The sequence below is a fragment of the Miscanthus floridulus genome, chromosome 1 (genome assembly GCF_019320115.1).
Source record: "Miscanthus floridulus cultivar M001 chromosome 1, ASM1932011v1, whole genome shotgun sequence".
Taxonomy (NCBI): domain Eukaryota; kingdom Viridiplantae; phylum Streptophyta; class Magnoliopsida; order Poales; family Poaceae; genus Miscanthus; species Miscanthus floridulus.
In genome coordinates this window covers 116,519,539-116,538,198 of record NC_089580.1, presented here as the reverse complement: position 1 = coordinate 116,538,198, position 18,660 = coordinate 116,519,539, and the positions used below count along the sequence as shown (strand labels likewise).

The 18,660-nt window shown below is 43.8% G+C and overlaps 1 protein-coding gene across 1 annotated transcript; it reads left to right on the top strand.

Annotated features, from left to right (window-relative positions):
- The first annotated feature begins 2,282 nt into the window (after window positions 1–2,282).
- On the top strand, window positions 2,283–4,077 carry LOC136491531 (protein PHLOEM PROTEIN 2-LIKE A10-like). The gene has a single exon (XM_066487857.1). It carries the CDS (start codon window positions 2,483–2,485, stop codon window positions 3,590–3,592), a length of 1,110 nt encoding a protein of 369 aa, XP_066343954.1. The 5' UTR covers window positions 2,283–2,482; the 3' UTR covers window positions 3,593–4,077.
- The last annotated feature ends 14,583 nt before the right edge of the window (window positions 4,078–18,660 follow it).

Here is an 18,660-nt window from a genome sequence, read left to right as displayed (position 1 = left end):
GGCCGGTGGATTCCGCAAGGGCGTGCACGACGCCGGCCTCCTCGCACTAGGTGCCGATGTACATCCCGCTGTCGGCCCACCGGAACGTGCCCTGGCCCTTGGGCCTGGTGTCATCCCACGTGCTGTCGTAGCGGTCGCCGTCGGCCCAGATGACGGTCCCGCAACCGTGCATATCGCCGGCCCTCCAGGTGTCGATGTACTCGTGGCCGTGGCACCAGATGTAGCGGCCGTGGCCGTCCTGCAGGCCGTCGCGCCAGTGGCCATCATCGACGTCGCCGTTGGCGTACGCCTGCGTGCCTCAGCCGTGGTGGAGGTTGTTGGCCCAGAGCCCCGCGAAGGTGTCCCCGTACTCGTCGATGTAGGTGCCCTGGCCGTGCATGTACCCGCCGGCGAAGTCGCCCTCGTAGGTGACGCCGGAGGTCCAAGAGAACTTGCCGCGGCCCAACGTGCGGTCGCGGCGCCCTCGTACATGCTGCCGTCGGTCCACAGGAACTTGCCCGCGCCGTGCGGGGGGTCCCCGCGCAGGTCACCCTGGTAGAAGTTACTGCTGGGCAGCAGCTGCTCCGGTGGCCTTCTCGAGCCACACCCTGACACAGCCTTCGCCGCCGTCGTCAACGAGAGCGCCCAGCCTCTTGCTCCTGCTACCGGTGCAGGTCGCCATTGCAGCTGGACGTGAGCTACGCCATCGGCGTGCATGGCGCCGGCCTCCTCGCACCAGGTCGTGGCGGCGTCCAGCCGGGTCCTGGCCCTAAGAAGCCTGGCGTTCAGCTGCTGCACCTGCGCGCTGGCCCTCTCCTCCTGCTCGGCGAGCCGGTACATCGCGGGCACCACCGCCGTGTCCGCGGACTCGAGTCCCACATCGGAACTGCTCGCCGTGGCGAACCTGTCGTCAGGGTCGCTCGCTCCGAGGCTCCTGTCTCTCCGCAACACGTCGCCAAGTGCCCTCTTGGCCTGCTGGACACCACCCCGCGAGGTGGCAGTGCGTGTCGGAGCCGCCCACGGCCGCCACGAGCAGCTTCCAGACGTGCGCGGACAGGGCCTCGAGCCACGTGGCTCGGCGACCAGCTGTGCTAGCCGCGGCACGGAGGCGGTCGAGGTCTGCGGCGGAGACCAAGTACATCTGGCACACGAGGGTGGCCATCAGGAGCGAGCTGGGGAGACTGTCCAGCGTGAACTCGGCGTCCATCATGGTTATGTCTTCATTCTCTTACTAAAAAATTGGGTATAACAAGAAGAAACTATGAATAGTCAGCATGTTCGCTTATTGGTTTCAGTCAGGGCTTATCAGCTGGCCAATAATATTTTCTTCTCACAACAAACCTGCATCAACTTATCAGCCCAGAAACCAACCAACGAATAGGCCGGGTAAGAGGAGAAAGTTACACATAAAAACAATATTGTACACATGCACCAGCTTCAAACTCAAGGATGACCACATTGATGAAAGAAAACAACTATGCTAATAGTGTAAAGTAGAAGGAGATGTGAACAACAATATCTAATTATATCACAAGCGGAGGCATCGCTCTTTGTCGTAGCATAGTTGCTTAGTGGCAATCTTATTATTGCCCGTGAGTCCTGACGATGCCTGTTCTATGCCTATCATGACATTTCACTTGTATCATGGTGTGATTGGTTTCCCTATAAAACCAGCTTGCCAGCGTATGGGAGCTACTAGGCTCCCGCTGGCTAAGCTTTGTGCATGCAAGGACGATTTATTTGGCTTCCGTCTATCCTGGCTGACCAAGAACATTGATTGGTTGGTCAGCTCTTCGATTTCCACCACCTTGCTCATGCAAAGGCGAGGTATTTTCCTGCCACGTTACACATCGCCACAGTTAGGCCGTGGCGAAAAGCATAATTTTTTCACATCCCGCGAGCCAGGCTAGCTGAGGCCTTTTGCATCATTGCATGTCACGAGCTAAACCCAAGTCTCGGTCAAGGCAATCAATCATCTAGAAGCTGCACCTCATGAGCCTAGCCAGGCCAAATACAAAATGAATCAATCACACTCTAAGATGTTTATCATGCATGTGCGATCACAAACCTAAATTTGATATGCTGTTGTGAATAATGCAAGAACAGCTAGATAAAAGGGGTGATGGAATAGGGCAAGACACTGATGAAGTAGCATATTTTTTGTTTGAAAAAAGTGTGTAATCCTAGTCCTGCGATGATCAAGCAGACAACAAAAAAGATCGACTGTGGTCAAAACGCGGTGGCTTCTAGCAATATTAGGACGAGGAGGCTCTTTCACATCACAGCCATAGTGAACAGCACGACGGGGCACGACTCATTCCCGGGCTGAGCCTCCGATTCGATCTCCTCCTCTCCGCCTCCACCTCTGCTGGTGCGGGGGCGCGGCGCGAGGCATGCAGGGGAGGTGTCGAGGAGAGCCAGCGAGATAACCCAGCTCAATTCCACTCCTGAGCTCGAGCCTCCTCCGGCGCCGTCGTCTTCCCTCTTTCAGTCCCTCACCTCGATGGACTCACTTGCCGCCGCCTGCCTCTGCTCCCGCCGTCGCCGCGCTCACCGACTCCTCCTGTCCGCTGCGGCGGCCACCGCCGGGTACGGCCTGTACCGCCTCTACCGCCACCACCGCCGCCGCATCGTCGCCGCCCTCTCCCTTGCCGACGCCGTGTCCCAGGTCGGTTCCGACCTCGCCGAATTCCTCCGCTCCGACTCCGACCAGGTCCCACGAAGCCTCCTCCAGCTCTCCAAGCTCGCCGTCTCCGAACCCGTCTCCTCTGCTGCGTCTTCCCTCTCCGAGTCCCTTGCCTCCGGCGTCCTCCGCGCCATCTCCTCCCACCAACGCCAATTACATCAACAGCAGCAGCAAAACCCCCAAACCCCACTCCAAGATCAGATCTTGGATCGCCTCCTCTCCCCCGAGGGCGCCGGATTCGCCTCGGCTGTCGTCGGAAGCTTCGCGAGGAACCTCGTCTTGTCCTCCTGCGACGCCCGCACGTCCGAGGCCGGCGACCGCGAGGAGCCCCGGTGGCTGGCTGCGCTCTGCAGCGCCACGGGCAAGGAGGCTGCCGCAGACCTCGTCCGAGTCTTCGTCAGCACCGCCGTATCTGCCTACCTCGACCGCACCACCGCAGTGCGCACCAACAACCAGCTGCTCGCTGGCCTCTCTGATCCAAGGCACGAGGCCAAGGTCAAGGACCTGGCTGTCTCTGTCTGCAACGGTGCTGTCGAAACCTTCCTCAGGACGTCGCGGCAGCTCGCCAAGGAGGCCTCCGATGCTCGCATTGAGGCAGCAGCAATGGAGCGTGTGGTGGACGATTCAGACTCCAACGGCGTGATCCAGAAGGTTTCAAGCACGCTGGCCGCTCCGAGCAACAGGAGATTTGTACTGGACGTCACAGGCAGGGTCACCGCAGAGACTGTCCGGTCATTCCTTGACTTCCTAGCACAGAGGATGTCTGATGGGGCCAGGAAGAGCATTGTCATCGCCCAGGATGAAGTCGCTGAGAGGGGGCTCGTTGCTGTCAAGTACCTTGGCGCCAAGTCCATGGCCATCTTCACCATCTCCCTGGCATTGTGCATGCACATTTTGATGGGAACAAGATTCCTATTGCCAGCCTAGCTACCTGGCTGGTTGGGAGCTGGAATTCCATCACAGGTGATTGACTACTACTTGTCCTGATTGTAGGTGCAGAGTAAATTATGTAGATTGCAAATTGATCCTATAATACTAGTTGTCCTTCTTTCTTGTGTGTTGGTGAAAAGTATGAAAATTTAAGCTAGAAACCGGTGGGATTTGTAGTTGGTTTTGTTTGGTTGGTTGAAGGAAGTATATATGCATCTGAATTCTGAAACGACACTGGCCAATTTGGCAATGCGATTTCGAGGTTAGAGACCTCTGTTGTTGCGTCCTAATAGTTGTCACTAGCTTGCTATTGCTGGTTGTTTTTGTTGTTATAAGCTGTTGATCAATGTAAAATAACCAGGCAGAGCAGCAGGAGCTGGAATCTTGACTGCTTGCTCTTGAAACTCTCTCTTTTGTACACTTTTTCAGTTGTAAGAAAGGGGGAAATGAAGTGAATAAAAAAGTGAGGTTGATTTTGCACATGTCCCTTTGTCTTATTTTCCTTTTCTTAAAAAAAAAATTGAGCTTAACTAAATGACGAATCAATGCAGCCATCCGTAGATAGGATCTGTGCTACTTAAGCAGTAGCTCTTATACTTTGCTGCTGACCTTTGGTTTCGATTAGCACTTATCATTTTGAAGTGGTGTCACTGAGTTTATATCTACCTTTCATTTTCAATTTCTAAAGCCGCAGAAAACATTTGCTTGTCTTAGACATGCTATTCAAGTATTTTTCATACCAGTTAGTAGTATACCATCTGCTATGCTTTCTGTCAAGTAGCAGGTCTGCAAATCAGCTTTCTGTCACTGTAGCACTTTCGTTTGTATTTGACAATTATTGTCCAATCATGATTTAACTAGGCTCAAAAGATTCGTCTTGTAATTTACAATCAAACTGTGTAATTAGTTATTTTTTTATCTACATTTAATACTCCATGCATATGTCCAAAGATTTGATATGATAGAGAGAGAGTGAAAAAACTTACAATCTAAACAAGGCCTGCCATATATGCCCCTCTTATCCATGGCACGGAGGGAATTTGCACAACTCAGCTCAATGCATGTGGCACCCCCCAATGAACCACATTTAATTCTTTACCAAAGTGAGATCTACTGGCATTTAATTGGGTGTTTCAGTAACGCCATGTTTAGGCCCTGTTTAGATACCACCCAAAAACAAAAAATTTTCAAGATTCTTCGTCACATCAAATCTTGCAGCACATGCATGGAGCATTAAATATAGGTAAAAAGAATAACTAATTGCACAGTTTGCCTGTAATTGGCGAGACGAATCTTTTAAGCCTAAATAGTCCATAATTGGACAATTTTTGTCAAATACAAACGAAAGTGCTACAGTAGCCAAAAGCTAAAAATTTTCGGAACTAAACGCGCCTTTAGTTGCCCGAATTGGTGCAGCCAGAAACACTGTAGCGCCGTTAGAAATACTGTAGCATTTTGTTTGTATTTAGTAATAATTGTTCAATGACTAATTAAGGGGCCGTTTGGTATGGATTCTTCGACGGCTCCTGGAGCTGTTTTTCGGCTCTCTCTACCAAACGGCAAAAATGAAAGCGCTCCTTGCGTGAAGCTCCGGAAATCGCGCTCAGACAGACGGCAGGCGCGAGGTGAAGCTGGAAATAGCAGCTTCCGCCGGCTCCCTCTGACACCACGCGGGCCCGGACTCTTCTGCCCCGGTGCGGGGCGGCGAGGCTGCACCGGCGATGGTGAGGCGAAGCGCAGATGCGACGTCGAGGTGGAGGCAGAGCGTGTGTGCGCTGGCGCGTCGGTGAGGCAGCCGTGCACGTGCACGCCAGCGAGGAGTGCGGGCCGCGCGAGCGTGCCGAAGAGGAGGGGCCCGGCAGCCGGCGCAGCTTGGGAGGAGCCATGGAGGAGGAGGGCCGACGACAGCCAGCGCAGGTGCTGAGCTTGCATATGTGCTTTCCGGTTCCGGCGATGGAAAGTCGAGAGGATAAGGAAGATTGGAAGAGTGCAGAGGATGGAAAGCGAGAGGATAAGAACGACGCCACGCTTCTGTTGGGTGGAGAGAGAAATACTAATAAGTGATATAAGGGAGGAGAAAATAAAATAAAGGAAGAAACAAATGAAAAGAAAAAAGAAATAAGGGTATAATGGATATTTTTCCTTTTTTGACTGCTGAGTGAAGCTGTTTTGCCAAATGGTAAACAAATCTGCTTCAGCTCTCCGAATGAATCTGCTCTACAGATGAAGCCACAACTGAAGCTGTTTTGGCCGGAGCCGGAGCTCTACCAAACGGACCCTAAGCTCAAAACGTTCGTCTCGTAAAGTATAACCAAACTGTGCAATTAGTTTTTGATTTCGTCAACATTTAATACTCCATACATGTACCGCAAGTTTGATGTGACGGGGAATCTTCTTTTTGCATAGTGTTAAAGTTTGGAATTAGGGTGAACTAAACACCCCCTAAGATGAAACAACTGTGCAGGATTGGCTTCCCTGTATATTATCAGACTAGCGCCTTCTCTCTAGTTTAGCAGCATGTGCCATCCTAATTCCAGAGATGTTTGAAGACTAGAGGTTAGTTTGCTTGGTTACTACAGTACTTGGATAAAGTTGATACCAAGAGTGAATGTTCTGGGGCCTATAGTCAACCTGGGTTGGGTAAGGGGTGGTACCAGGAATGGTCCTGACCTGGTGTTGTTGTGGCCTGTAACTGAGTGCATAACAGATTGATCATGGAAACATTCAAATGCATGAATATTTCGATGGGAATGATGTTCCTATTGCTCAATGAGCTAATAGCTTGGTGGGAGCAGAAATTCCATTTCTAGGTTATCTATTACTACTTCTCATGATTATGGCTGGCTGTGGCTGCAGAGCAAATTATGTAGATTGCAAATTGATCTTGTATTACTGCTAACCGTCCTTTAGTTTCTCATCTTAGTGAAAAGTATGAAAGCGCAATGTAGTAAAGGTAGAAACTTATTGGATTATGGTTGGTTGTTAGCGATAGTTGGTTTGGTTGATGGAGGCACACATGTATGCAGCAGCGAGATGTCTAGATCACAATGGTCAATTTGGCAGTTTGTCTGATTATGGTCTGTATGGAGACCTGTATTGTTGCTTCCTAGTAGTTGTGATTATATTCTTGTAGTAGGTTGTTTATGCTGTCTGTCAATGTAGCAAAAAATGCCATCCAGAACAGTAGGAGCAGAAAACATGTCTGCTTATCCTTGCCGTTCTCTCTGATATGATTTGTAATAGAGAAAATGAAGTACATAGATGGATGCATGCCTTTGCTCGCTCGCGCGCGGACCGCCGCCGCTCGCCCAATCGCGTAGCTCGCCAAGGCCACGCGCGGGCTGCTGCGCCAGCTTGCCCAGGTGGCCGCGCGGGCCGCCCCGTCCCGCGTAGGTTGCACGCGAGGAAGATGCAGGTCGAGCCGGTTTCTTCGTTTTTTTTACGGATGGGTTGAACCCTTGTGCACAAAATATTCCCCTTCTGGATGAATCTACGAGCCATTTGGTTCTACCATTGTACCATTGGTAACACAAACGTAAATGACTTAAAGCTACGGATATTACCTGTGGAAGATACAATTGAACTAATTTCATTTATATTTGTGTTACTGTTTAACCAACCAAACAACACGTTAACTCACTGGTCTCCCAACCAAACACTCTGAAACATGGGTCTGACCTATTTCAGCCCACTCTAACCCCAAACTGAACACATGCGTCAGATATGTTTTACTCTGGAGAGATCCTCTCATCCAAGTATCCAACACTGTATGTAGGAAACTAGGGAGAGGCGCGCTTCGCTGCTCCCGCCCAGTGGATGGCCGATATATTGCAAAGTTTTTGTAGACGGATTGAGTGAAGTTGGTGCGCTATATCGTGTCGAGACTGCACCAGAGTGTAGACTGTAGAGGCTACTAGGCGCTCGTAGTTTTTTTTTCCCATTTGGGTCCCGTTCGCTTCGTTGGCATTGACCACGCACATATTTGTATAAGATTCCATCAGCCAGAATGAATCCCCGCGTCACTACTATAGGATGGTCTTGTTGTCTCGGCTGGTAACGGCCTTTAGTCTTGGTTACCGCGCCGGGACAACGATCTTGGAACTAAAGGTGGAACCTTCAGTCCCGGGTCATCGAGCCGGGACTAAAGAGGGACCCAACCGGGACTAAAGGTTCATTTTCTTTTTCTTCTTTTTTGTTTAATTTGTTTTCAGTTCAGTTACACATATTTGTTTAATATATAATATGTTTTATATACGTATTCTACGCTGCTAATATAAATACACGCACGCATATAATTACATCTAATTCTCGTCTCGAGCATTATTATATTCGAATAAAGTATGAAACTATATATATTATAGATATATATGTATATATACAACACTTTCATAATCTTGTTCTCGAAAATAACGATATCAATAAACATTTATTCCTTAAGATCAAAGTAGAACTCGCCGTTGGGATTTAGCACTTTTTCTAAAAGAAATCCTGCTATTGACTCTTGAACTGTTTTTAGATGGTCTTTTTGCATGACCCTTTGTTTCAACCATTCAGTCTTGCATTTGAAATAAAAGGAAAAATATTAATACATATATATATATATATTCATTTAAAAATAAATAAAAAATTGATATATACATACTCTGAGGATATCTTCAGGAGTTCTTCTTATGTGCGTAGTGATAAATTCACAAACGTAGTATCCACACAAGTTATTACCTGGTTGCTGCCGCAAACACCACTGTACGAGAAGAAGATTATTCTCATCATCTCACACGTAAATTGAAGTACGATATAGTAATTAAACACGTGGTGAAGTATATATAGTACAACTTACTGGTATTTCAACTACATTAAGTGGTGCCTTGCAATCCTTGCGGTGTTGCCGAATAAACTCTTTCCAAACCCTGTGCGACCAATAATGTACGGTCGTTAATAAATTATGGCAAAGTCTATTCAATAATAGTTGTGCGCGAGAGATCGAAATTATCCCTGAATAATGTCTATCATATCTTGGTATAGTGCCCGCTCTTTTCTCAACGAGTCCAAGATTACTAACCGACTTGAGTTTAACTCAATGACAATGAGTATCCAGTGAAACCTGCATTAGTTTATATAAACACGTACATGCATATAAGTTGTATTGATATTACATAAAATGTGTAGACTACATTATTATTAACACTTACTCAAAGTTTTACGGGAAAAGTATTGTTGTCTTGTCGTGCTGCTTCACAAAGAACCTCATGATATTCTTCTGTGCTTCAGATACCCAATGCTCATTGGCAACAATATCGGTTTTGAATACGATATAAGGATCAATGAAGCCAATACTGGTGTCTTGTATTCTTTGGAGCTCTGACATCTGAAATCTATATATAAATATAAGTTACATGTGAGGATAATTATATACACGTACGCATGGAAGTGAGTTTATTAAATAAAAGTACGAATCACTTACAAACAAAAGGAGTTAATGATTGATTTGTCCAGAGCGTCCATGTGGTATAGTTGATGCAATTCTTCGAAACTAATATGTAAGATGTCATCGCCACGGAAGTAATGATGGTCTCTAAATCTGACAAAGATCCACTCCTCACCCCTGCCACACGCCTGCATGTACCACTTGTTGATAAAGTACATTTGAGTACCCAATTCATTCAGAGCCGTAGGGTTGTACAGACTTTTGCCAAATTTATAAGTCTTCTAGGTATCAACTTCCAGGTTCTGGATTAGAGCTTTGCCCATCAATTGATCTAAGGTTAAACCAGTTAGTTCAAAAAAAGCATTAAGGTCTTGAACCGACACTTCTCCAGAGTTGTCTGGTCGATAGACTTCTATGTTGGAACCATATTCATTAGCAACAACAAGATTTTGCATTGGTTGCTTCTGTTGTCCGAGCTGTGGGACATCCTTCCCTAATGCTCTTTTCCTTTTCTTATCTGCATCATGTGACTTCACGAGGGAGCGGTCATAGTCTAATAGTGGCGGAGGCTTACGAACTTTAAGCATCTTTTTCTTGTGAGCTTCGACCTTCTGCCTCAGCAGATCTCATGGTATGTAAAAGTACGGCTTCTCCTTAAGCTTCGCTTGTCTCTGCTTTTGGATATCTATAAAAAAATCTTTCACTTTTTTGTCTTCTTCAGCTGCTATTTGCTCATCAGTCTTTTCAGAAAGTATTTTTTGAGAAATAACTCTTTTTTTCAGGGTCTTCTTTGCCGCCGGGACCTTAGACGTCTCTGTAGTGCATAGCTATGGAGGGGGTGGGGCGGTGTTGGAGACCAGCGTGGAGGCATTGGAGATTGTTGTGGAGGCGGTGGGGCCGGTGTAGGAGTTGAAGATCGTTGTGGAGGAGATGGGGCCGGTGTAGGAGTTGGAGATCGCCGTGGGGATGAAGTCGCCTCACCCCCTGTGACGCTGTGATGAGATGGGGAATGAATGATTGGGCTAGGCTGGGGGGAGACCCTGCTACAAAAACAAGTTGTGAGTCAATTATTTTTGAAGCCAATATAAAATTAATGGAAAATAATATTTCATTCACTTTCATTCGTACCTAGGGTGAGGTAGGGGAAGCGGTGGCGTCCTAGGAATGATGATGAAGCGTTTGCGCCATTGAATAAATGTCTTCTCTGCTTCTCCTAGTGTCTTCTCCCTATCACCGCCTTCAATGTCAAGAGGAACATTGTTGTAACCTTTGAGCACTCTATCGACCGAGACGCTAGCATATCATGGTTGAATAACTAACCCATAGATCCTTGGTGTCTTCGTTTGGTCTATTGGAGATACATCCCCGACAGCCACCATGATTGATGCATTATTACCATCTGGAATGTGCAGCTCACATGTTGTTAGAGGCTCGGTAATGTCATCAACAGGGAAGCGCAACCCAACGTCATCTTGAATAACTGGCAGCTCCGTGGAAGCACAACTGCTTTTCATCTGACCAATGGGGCTAATGGTGACTCCCAATGTTGATTGCGATTGTATTTGACTCATTGCAAGCTACACTTGCCTCTTGATCTCCTCCTGCATTCTTGCCTCAAGAGATTTTTCTCGTTCACGTGATTCAAGCAATGCTTGTCGTGACTCATTAACAAATTGCTCCAATATACGGATTCGGTCTGCCTCCTCATCCTTCTTTCTCTGGCGGCTTCTGTAGGTATCCTTGTCTGCTGGGAATGCTTGTAGCCACGGAACCGCCCCATAGCCTCTTGTTCGACCACCGTGTTCGGGATTCTCTAGGGCATATGTTAATTCAATCTTCTCTCTGTTGGGCTTGAAAACACTACTATCAACTTCTTCTCTAGCACGAGCTAGTCTCTGTGTTGCTCTCTCAATTTTTTGGCCAAAAATTAGCTTGCCTGTGTCTAGGTCTAGGCTTCCCCCATGAGCGTAGAACCAATTCTTTGCGCATTGAGGCCATTTCTTCTCTATTGTTTCAGGTATGATTCCCTTGGCAGTAATCTCTGCTTTTAGGTTCTGCCACTTGGGAATAGCACTCCTATAACCACCTGATCCCATGCGATGATGGTATTACTTCTGTCGGGCATTCTGCCGATTCCTCGTCACACATTCCTCACTCTCTTGAGATGTCTTGTATTGTACAAAGTCATCCCAATGGGACTCCAACTTGACAAACGTCTTAGCATTGAAATCCAGCATTTCATTCTTCAAGATAAACTTTTTATACAATGTCTTCTTCCAACTCTGGAACAATGTTGCCATCTTCTTCATTGTCCAATCCCTCACTAGCTCCTTCAAAGCATCATCTGCTTGTAATGTGAAATGCTGAGTGATATCTCTCCAAGCTAGGTTCTTGTCACGATCAGATACAAAACTAACATTAGGAGCGGATATCTTCTGCTTCCATTCATGAGCACTAACTGGGATCCTATCCCTTACAATGAACCCACATTGATTAACATATGTCTGAGCATGTGGTCCTAATGGTTTACCGGTGTCGGTGTCGAATTCTGATATTATGAAATGACCCTCTAATGGCTTTTTTGGCCCTCAGACTTTCCTACTCTTGGCGGTGGTTGATGTAGATCCAGAGACCGGCTACATGAGTAGAAACACAATGATTAACAATAAATATATGCACGTATGCATCTATAAGAGATGATAGATAATCGAATATACCTCGCCAATATTTTCTTGCGCGACAATTTGTTGATCTTCAACCACCGGGATATTCAGGATATCCTCATAATCAGCAAAGTACTGACTCATGTCATCTACATCCGCATTGGTGCCGGCGTTGATAATATCCGCCATTATGTCATCATTCAAGTTATCATCCGGAGCAGCCATTTGTATCTTCAAGATAACACATAGATAGAATTACTATGGCACATAACATAAGTACATGTGATAACACATATAGAATTACTAAATCCAATTAAATATAATAACACATAATATTTCATAAGGATAAACAATAATAAGGTATAGGCTTTGGAATCAAATCAAAAACACTTTCGATCCAAAAACATGGAAATAAGTACATGTATATATACACATAGAATGATACAATTTTCTCTCTCTCTCTCAACACATAGAAATAAGTGCATGTGTATATATCTCTAGATATGCAAGTGATAACACATAGAATGTTTCTCTAGATACAATTTTCTCTCTCTCTCAACACATGGAAATAAGTACATATGTATACATATAGAATCTCTCTCTAGATATGCATGTGATATAGATAGAATTACTAGTAAAATATCCAAGTGATATATAGATAGAATTACTAAAATAAAATATGCATGTGATATAGAGATAGAATTACTAATAAAATATGCATGTGTCAATTACTAAAACAAAATTAAATCTAACACATATATAGAGAGATAGAATAATAATTACTAAATATATAAAAACTATAATAAAAAAACTATCTAAAAAACAATCTAAATAAAGTACTAATTAAATTTTAATACATTTAAATCTAATTAACATATATAAAAAACTATCTAAAAACTAAATAAAAAACTAAGAATAAACTACTAATTAAATTTTAATACATTTTAATCTAACATATATATCAAAAACTATCTAAAACTATGTATATAAACTATCTAAAAACCTATCTAAAAAACTAGCTGGGGCGGATGGCGGGCCGGGCAGGGCGTGCTGGCCGGCCACGGGGCCAAGCTGAGCACCTCGCGCGAGGCGTACACGACTCGGAGACGGCGAGATCGCGCGGCCGGGCGAGACGACGACGGCGCGGCGCGGCAGACGAGAGCTCGACGGCCGCTGGGCGGGGCTCGACGACAAGGCCGGGCGGGAAGCGATGCGGACGGATTGGCGCGGCCGGGCAGGGGTAGACGACGACGACGGCGCGGCACAGAGACGAGCTCGACACGGCCGGGCGCGGCAGAGACGAGATCGATGTGTAGATCGAAAAGTAGAAGATGAACAGGCAGGAACCGTTCGATATATATAGGCCAGGACCCTTTAGTCCCGGCTGGTAACACCAACCGGGACTAAAGCTCCTTTAGTCCCGGCTTGTAAGCCGAGCCGGGACTAACTAAAGGTATTTTTGGGCGGGCAACTCCGCCCACCCTTTAGTGCCGGTTCCTGGCCTGGGCCGGGACTGAAGGCCTGAAAATTTTGGCAGCCCGCCAGAGTACTTGGAAAGACCTAGGATTTTGATTTTGTTCTCCTTGTTTAATACTAGGTTAATCAATTAATTCTATAGCAACTTCAATACTTTGCAATATTTATTTTAAAAAATACTATTGATTAATTAATTATTTATTATAAATAGGAAAATTTTGTAACCTAAAGTTTTTTATTTCTTTTATGAATATAGAATATAAATGTTACTAATACTAAGTATTTTGTTAATGCAAAAATATATTTGTAACTTAAAATTAATAAAACTAATATTATTCGATAGGAAATTTATTATCATATTATTGTAACGTCAATGTTTTAATTTTTTCTCGGTTTTTGACCAAAATGATAAAAAAATTTTGTTGAACCTATAAAAATAAAGAAAATGTAGTATTTTTGTTCTACAATTTTTTCAAATGAAAAAATGACCTATATAAGGATTGTATATCTTGATGAGCTGAACAAACTTGGTATTCAAAACTTTTCAATTTAAGACAATCTAGGGTTCCGAAAACTAGTTTATAGGTGTCGAAATTTAAAAATCATAAATTTGAACCGTCTAAACTTTCTCAAATGGAAAGTTGACTAAAACAACAACTGTATATCTTGATGAGTTGAACAAACTTAGTATTTCAAATTTTTTAATTTGAGACAATTTAGGGTTCCGAAAACTAGTTTGTAGACGTCAAAATTTAAAAATCACAATTTTGAACCATCCAAACTATCTCAAATGGAAAGTTGACCAAAACAACAATTGTAGATCTTGATGAGTTTAACAAATTTGGTATTCAACACTTTTCAATTTGAAGTAATTTAGAGTTCATAATACTAGAGTCAAAGTGTTGTTTTTTCATTTGACCAAATTTGACTTAGTCAAACTTGCTCAAATGAGACACTAAATGACCTCAGATGAAAAAACTCTAAATACTAAGTTTGATCATCTCAGCAAGATCTACAATTATTACATAGCTCATTTTCCCATTTGAGAAAGTTTTATTAAACACTAGTCATAAATTCTTGAATCTCATATAGACTTTCTAAAACTATGTCACACACTTGTGAAATTTGAATCATGCAGGCACAACAGTGAATTTCTTCTTGACGTATGACCCTTGGTTATGATCTTGTCGTAACCATAGAGTGTCTTCATCATTTAACATGATGCTTGGATCTTTCTTCATTATGAAGGGTGGAATTCGGACATTTCTTTCATAATCTTCTAACATGTCTGACTTGTCTTCAATTCCTACTATATTTATTTTCCCAGAAAGAACTATGTGGCGCTTTGGCTCATTGATCATTGAGTTGATGTCTTTGTTTTTTCCTCTCTTTGATTTTGTAGACATGTCTTTCACATAGAACACCTGACTCACATCGGTAGTAAGGACGAATGGTTCGTCTTTGTACCCAATATTGTTGAAGTCCACTGTTGTCATTCTATACTCTTTGTCGACTGTTACCCCTCCTCCGGTCAGCTTCACCCATTGGCACTGGAACAAAGGGACTTTAAAATTAGGTGCGTAGTCTAGTTCCCATATCTCTTCTATGCGGCCATAATATGTTTGTATATTCCCATTTGGATCTGTGCCATCTATGCAAACACCACTATTTTGATTGGTGCTCCTTTTATCTTGGGCAACTATATAAAATGTATTTCCATTTATCTCGTACCCTTGGTATGTGAGGATATGCCATGATGGTTGCCTAGCCAACAAATACAGTTACTCATCAATATTGTCATCGCCTTGACATTCTTTTCGCAACCAACCACTGAAATTTTCCATGTGCTAATGCATAATCCAAGCTTCAATCTTCCCTAAAAACTTGGATCGTAAGAACTCCTTATGTATCTCGATGTACGGATGCACCAATGACGAGTTCTGAAGAACTGTGTAGTGTACTTTATTGAAATAATCATCTTCCATGCAAATATATGTTTTCTTCCCTAAAGTTCCTTTACCACTGAGTCTCCCCTCGTGTCGCGATTTGGGAATGCCAATCGGGGCAAGGTCAGGAATAAAGTCAACACAGAACTCAATGACCTCCTCTGTTCCATAGCCCTGGGCGATGCTTCCTTTAGGCTTAGAACGAACTTTCACATATTTCTTCAAGACTCCCATAAACTTCTCGAAGGGGAACATGTTATGTAAGAACACAGGTCCAAGAATACTAATCTCCTTTACCAAATGAACTAGGAGGTGTGTCATGATATTAAAGAAGGATGGAGGGAACACCAACTTAAAGCTGACAAGACATTGAACCACATCATTCTATAGAGTAGCTAGTTCCACTGGATTGATTGCCTTCTGAGAAATTGCATTGAGGAATGCACATAGCTTCACGGTGGCTAGACGTACATGTGGAGGTAGAATTCCTCTTAAAGCAACTGGAAGCAATTGCGTCATAAGCACATGGCAGTCATGGGACTTTAAGTTTAGGAATTTCTTCTCTGGCACATTTATTATACCCTTTATATTGGAGGAGAATCCTAATGGGACCTTGATGCTGCTTAGACATTCGAACATGCTGTCCCTCTCTTCTTTGCTAAGCGTGTAGCTAGCAGGACTTAAGTAATGACGTTCATCATCTGTCTTCTCTGGATGAAGGTTGTCTCATTCTTTCATGCCCTGCAAGTCCTGGCGTGCTTCAAGTAAATCCTTTGGCTTCCTATACACACCCATGAATCCTAACAGGTTCACACAAAGATTCTTTGTCAGGTGCATCACGTCGATTGCGTTGCGGACCTCTAGGACTTGCCAATAGGGTAGCTCCCAAAAGATGAACTTCTTCTTCCACATGGGTGCGTGTCTCTTAGCATCTTTGGGAACATATTCGCTACCTTGTCCCTTTCCAAAAACTACTTTTACATCCTTGACCATTGCGAGTATATCTTTCCCGGTTCGGTTATGAGGATTCTTTCGGTGGTCTGGCTTACCTTTAAAATGCTTCCCTTTCTTTCTTACTTGGTGATTCATAGGAAGGAATCGACGATGGCCAAGGTACACGACCTTTTGACATCTTTTCAAATATATACTGTCAAGGTTATCAAAACAATGTGTACATGCATTATATCATTTGTTTGTCTGACCTGAAAGATTACTTAAAGCAGGCCAATCATTGATTGTTACGAACAACATTGCTCGTAGGTCAAAGTGTTCTTGTTTGTACTCATCCCAGACACGTACACCTGGTTTGTTCCATAAAACTAGAAGTTCTTCAACTAATGGCTTCAGATAGACATCAATGTCGTTGCCAGGTTGCCTCGGACCTTTGATGAGGATCGGTATCATAATAAACTTCTGCTTTATGCATAACCATGGAGGAAGGTTGTAGATACATAGAGTAACTAGCCAAGTGCTATGACTAGTGCTTTGCTCCCCAAAAGGATTCATACCATCTGTACTTAAGGCAAACCTTAAGTTTCTAGCCTTATTTGCAAACTCTAGAAATTCCCTGTCTATTGCTCTCCACTGAGACCCATCAGCTGGGTGTCTCAGCATATTGTCTACCTTACGGTCTTTTTTATGCCACCACAACAACTTTGCATGGTCTTTATTTCTGAACAAACATTTTAAGCGTGGTATTATAGGAGCATACCACATAACCTTGGCAGGGATTTTCTTTCTAGGACGTTGTTCACCCTCGACGTCACCAGGATCATGGCGCCTGATCTTATACCACGATGCTTTACATACCGAGCATTCATCCAAATTCTCGTATTCATTGCCATGGTAGATGATGCGGTCATTAGGACATGCATGTATCTTCTGGATTTTTAATCCCAAAGGGCAGACAACCTTTTTTGCTTCGTACGTAGTGGTGGACAATCCATTTGGCTTCGGAAGCATCTTCTTTATGAGGTTCAATAAATTCCCAAATGCCTTGTCGGATACACCATTCTTTGTCTTCCACTATAGCAATTCCAGTGTTGTACCCAACTTTTTTTTGCCCCTCTTCGGCCGTCGAGTATAGCAACTTCCTATGATCCTCAAGCATGCGCTCGACCTTAACTTTCTCTTTTTCACTTTTGTATTCTTGTTGTGCATCACGAATGGCATCGCCAAGAGCATCACTGAGATCATCTTCTGCCGCTACCTCTTCTTCATCTCCCCCCATTGTAGTATCATCAAAGGCACCATACTGAGCAATAATGTCATCAATGTCTAAATCTTCTCCTTCACCTTCTTCCATCATGACCCCGCTTTCTCCATGCTTAGTCCAACATATATAGTTTAACATAAAACCTGACTTAAGCAAATGTGAATAAAGACTCATTGAGCTTGAATATTCCTTTAAATTCTTACATAGGGCACATGGACAACACATGAAACCATCCTGCTTATTTGCCTCGGCCACACCTAAGAAATAGTGCACGCCCTCAATAAAGTCTTGGGAGCGGCGATCGACATTGTACATCCAATGGCGTGACATAATCTACATTACATGACAAATTATGAAAACTTTGAACATAATTAAGTATTTTATTACACAACATACATAACACACACACGGTTGATTAATTAACTAAGCCTGGCTACAACGTAAGCAATCTCAACTATCACTAAACAAACTAAAACTACAATGCACTTCAGTAACATAATTATTTTGTGACCGTACGCAACTAAAACAAACAAATCATTCGTCTGTTGAATATCAATAAGCTTCTCCTGCTGGCTCACTGCCTCATCATCAGTAGCCGCTACCTCAAGCGCACCCGAATTCTACACGTATGTAGCATAATCTTCCTCCCGGTACCAACCATCGTATCCATTGCCCTTCCACTAAAATTAAAGCTAAAAAATATTTAGTCAAAAATATTTAAGAAAAGCATGTCAATTAGCCATAATAATCAAATGCGTAAGAAACTCACATCGCGATCCGGGCACTTATAGAAAACACGATCCTTCTTGGGTCCCTGTCTGTTGACTCGGTACTCTATTACAATCTTCTGCTTACACTTGTCGCAGATAATGAGAGGGAGTTCTGGCCTCAGTCGTTTCGAAACCGAACGAGAGGCCGAGGATCCGGTACCAGTTGTCATCTACTTTCTATACTTATTTTTGCAAACTAGTGTAAATTTCACATTTTCTAAAATAATATATTTAAACAAAACTAAAATTATTTATTTATCTAACTAAACCATAAAATATGTACTATGTATAATAGTAAAATACCAAACTATCAAGTGATTTTACTATTGTAAATCATCATGTGATTTTGAGCTAAAAATGACATAGAAATCATAATCAAATCCACCATATCAAGTTACTTTCTATACTTATTTTTGCAAACTATTGTAAATTTCTTATTTCTAAAGTAATATATTAAAAAAAAGCTCCTCCTTGACGTCCGTTACCGCTCGACAGAGAACATGCTCGCCGAGATGAACACGGTCCGTAAGTTCAACTAGTACGGATTTTCTATAATTTTCTAAGTATTTT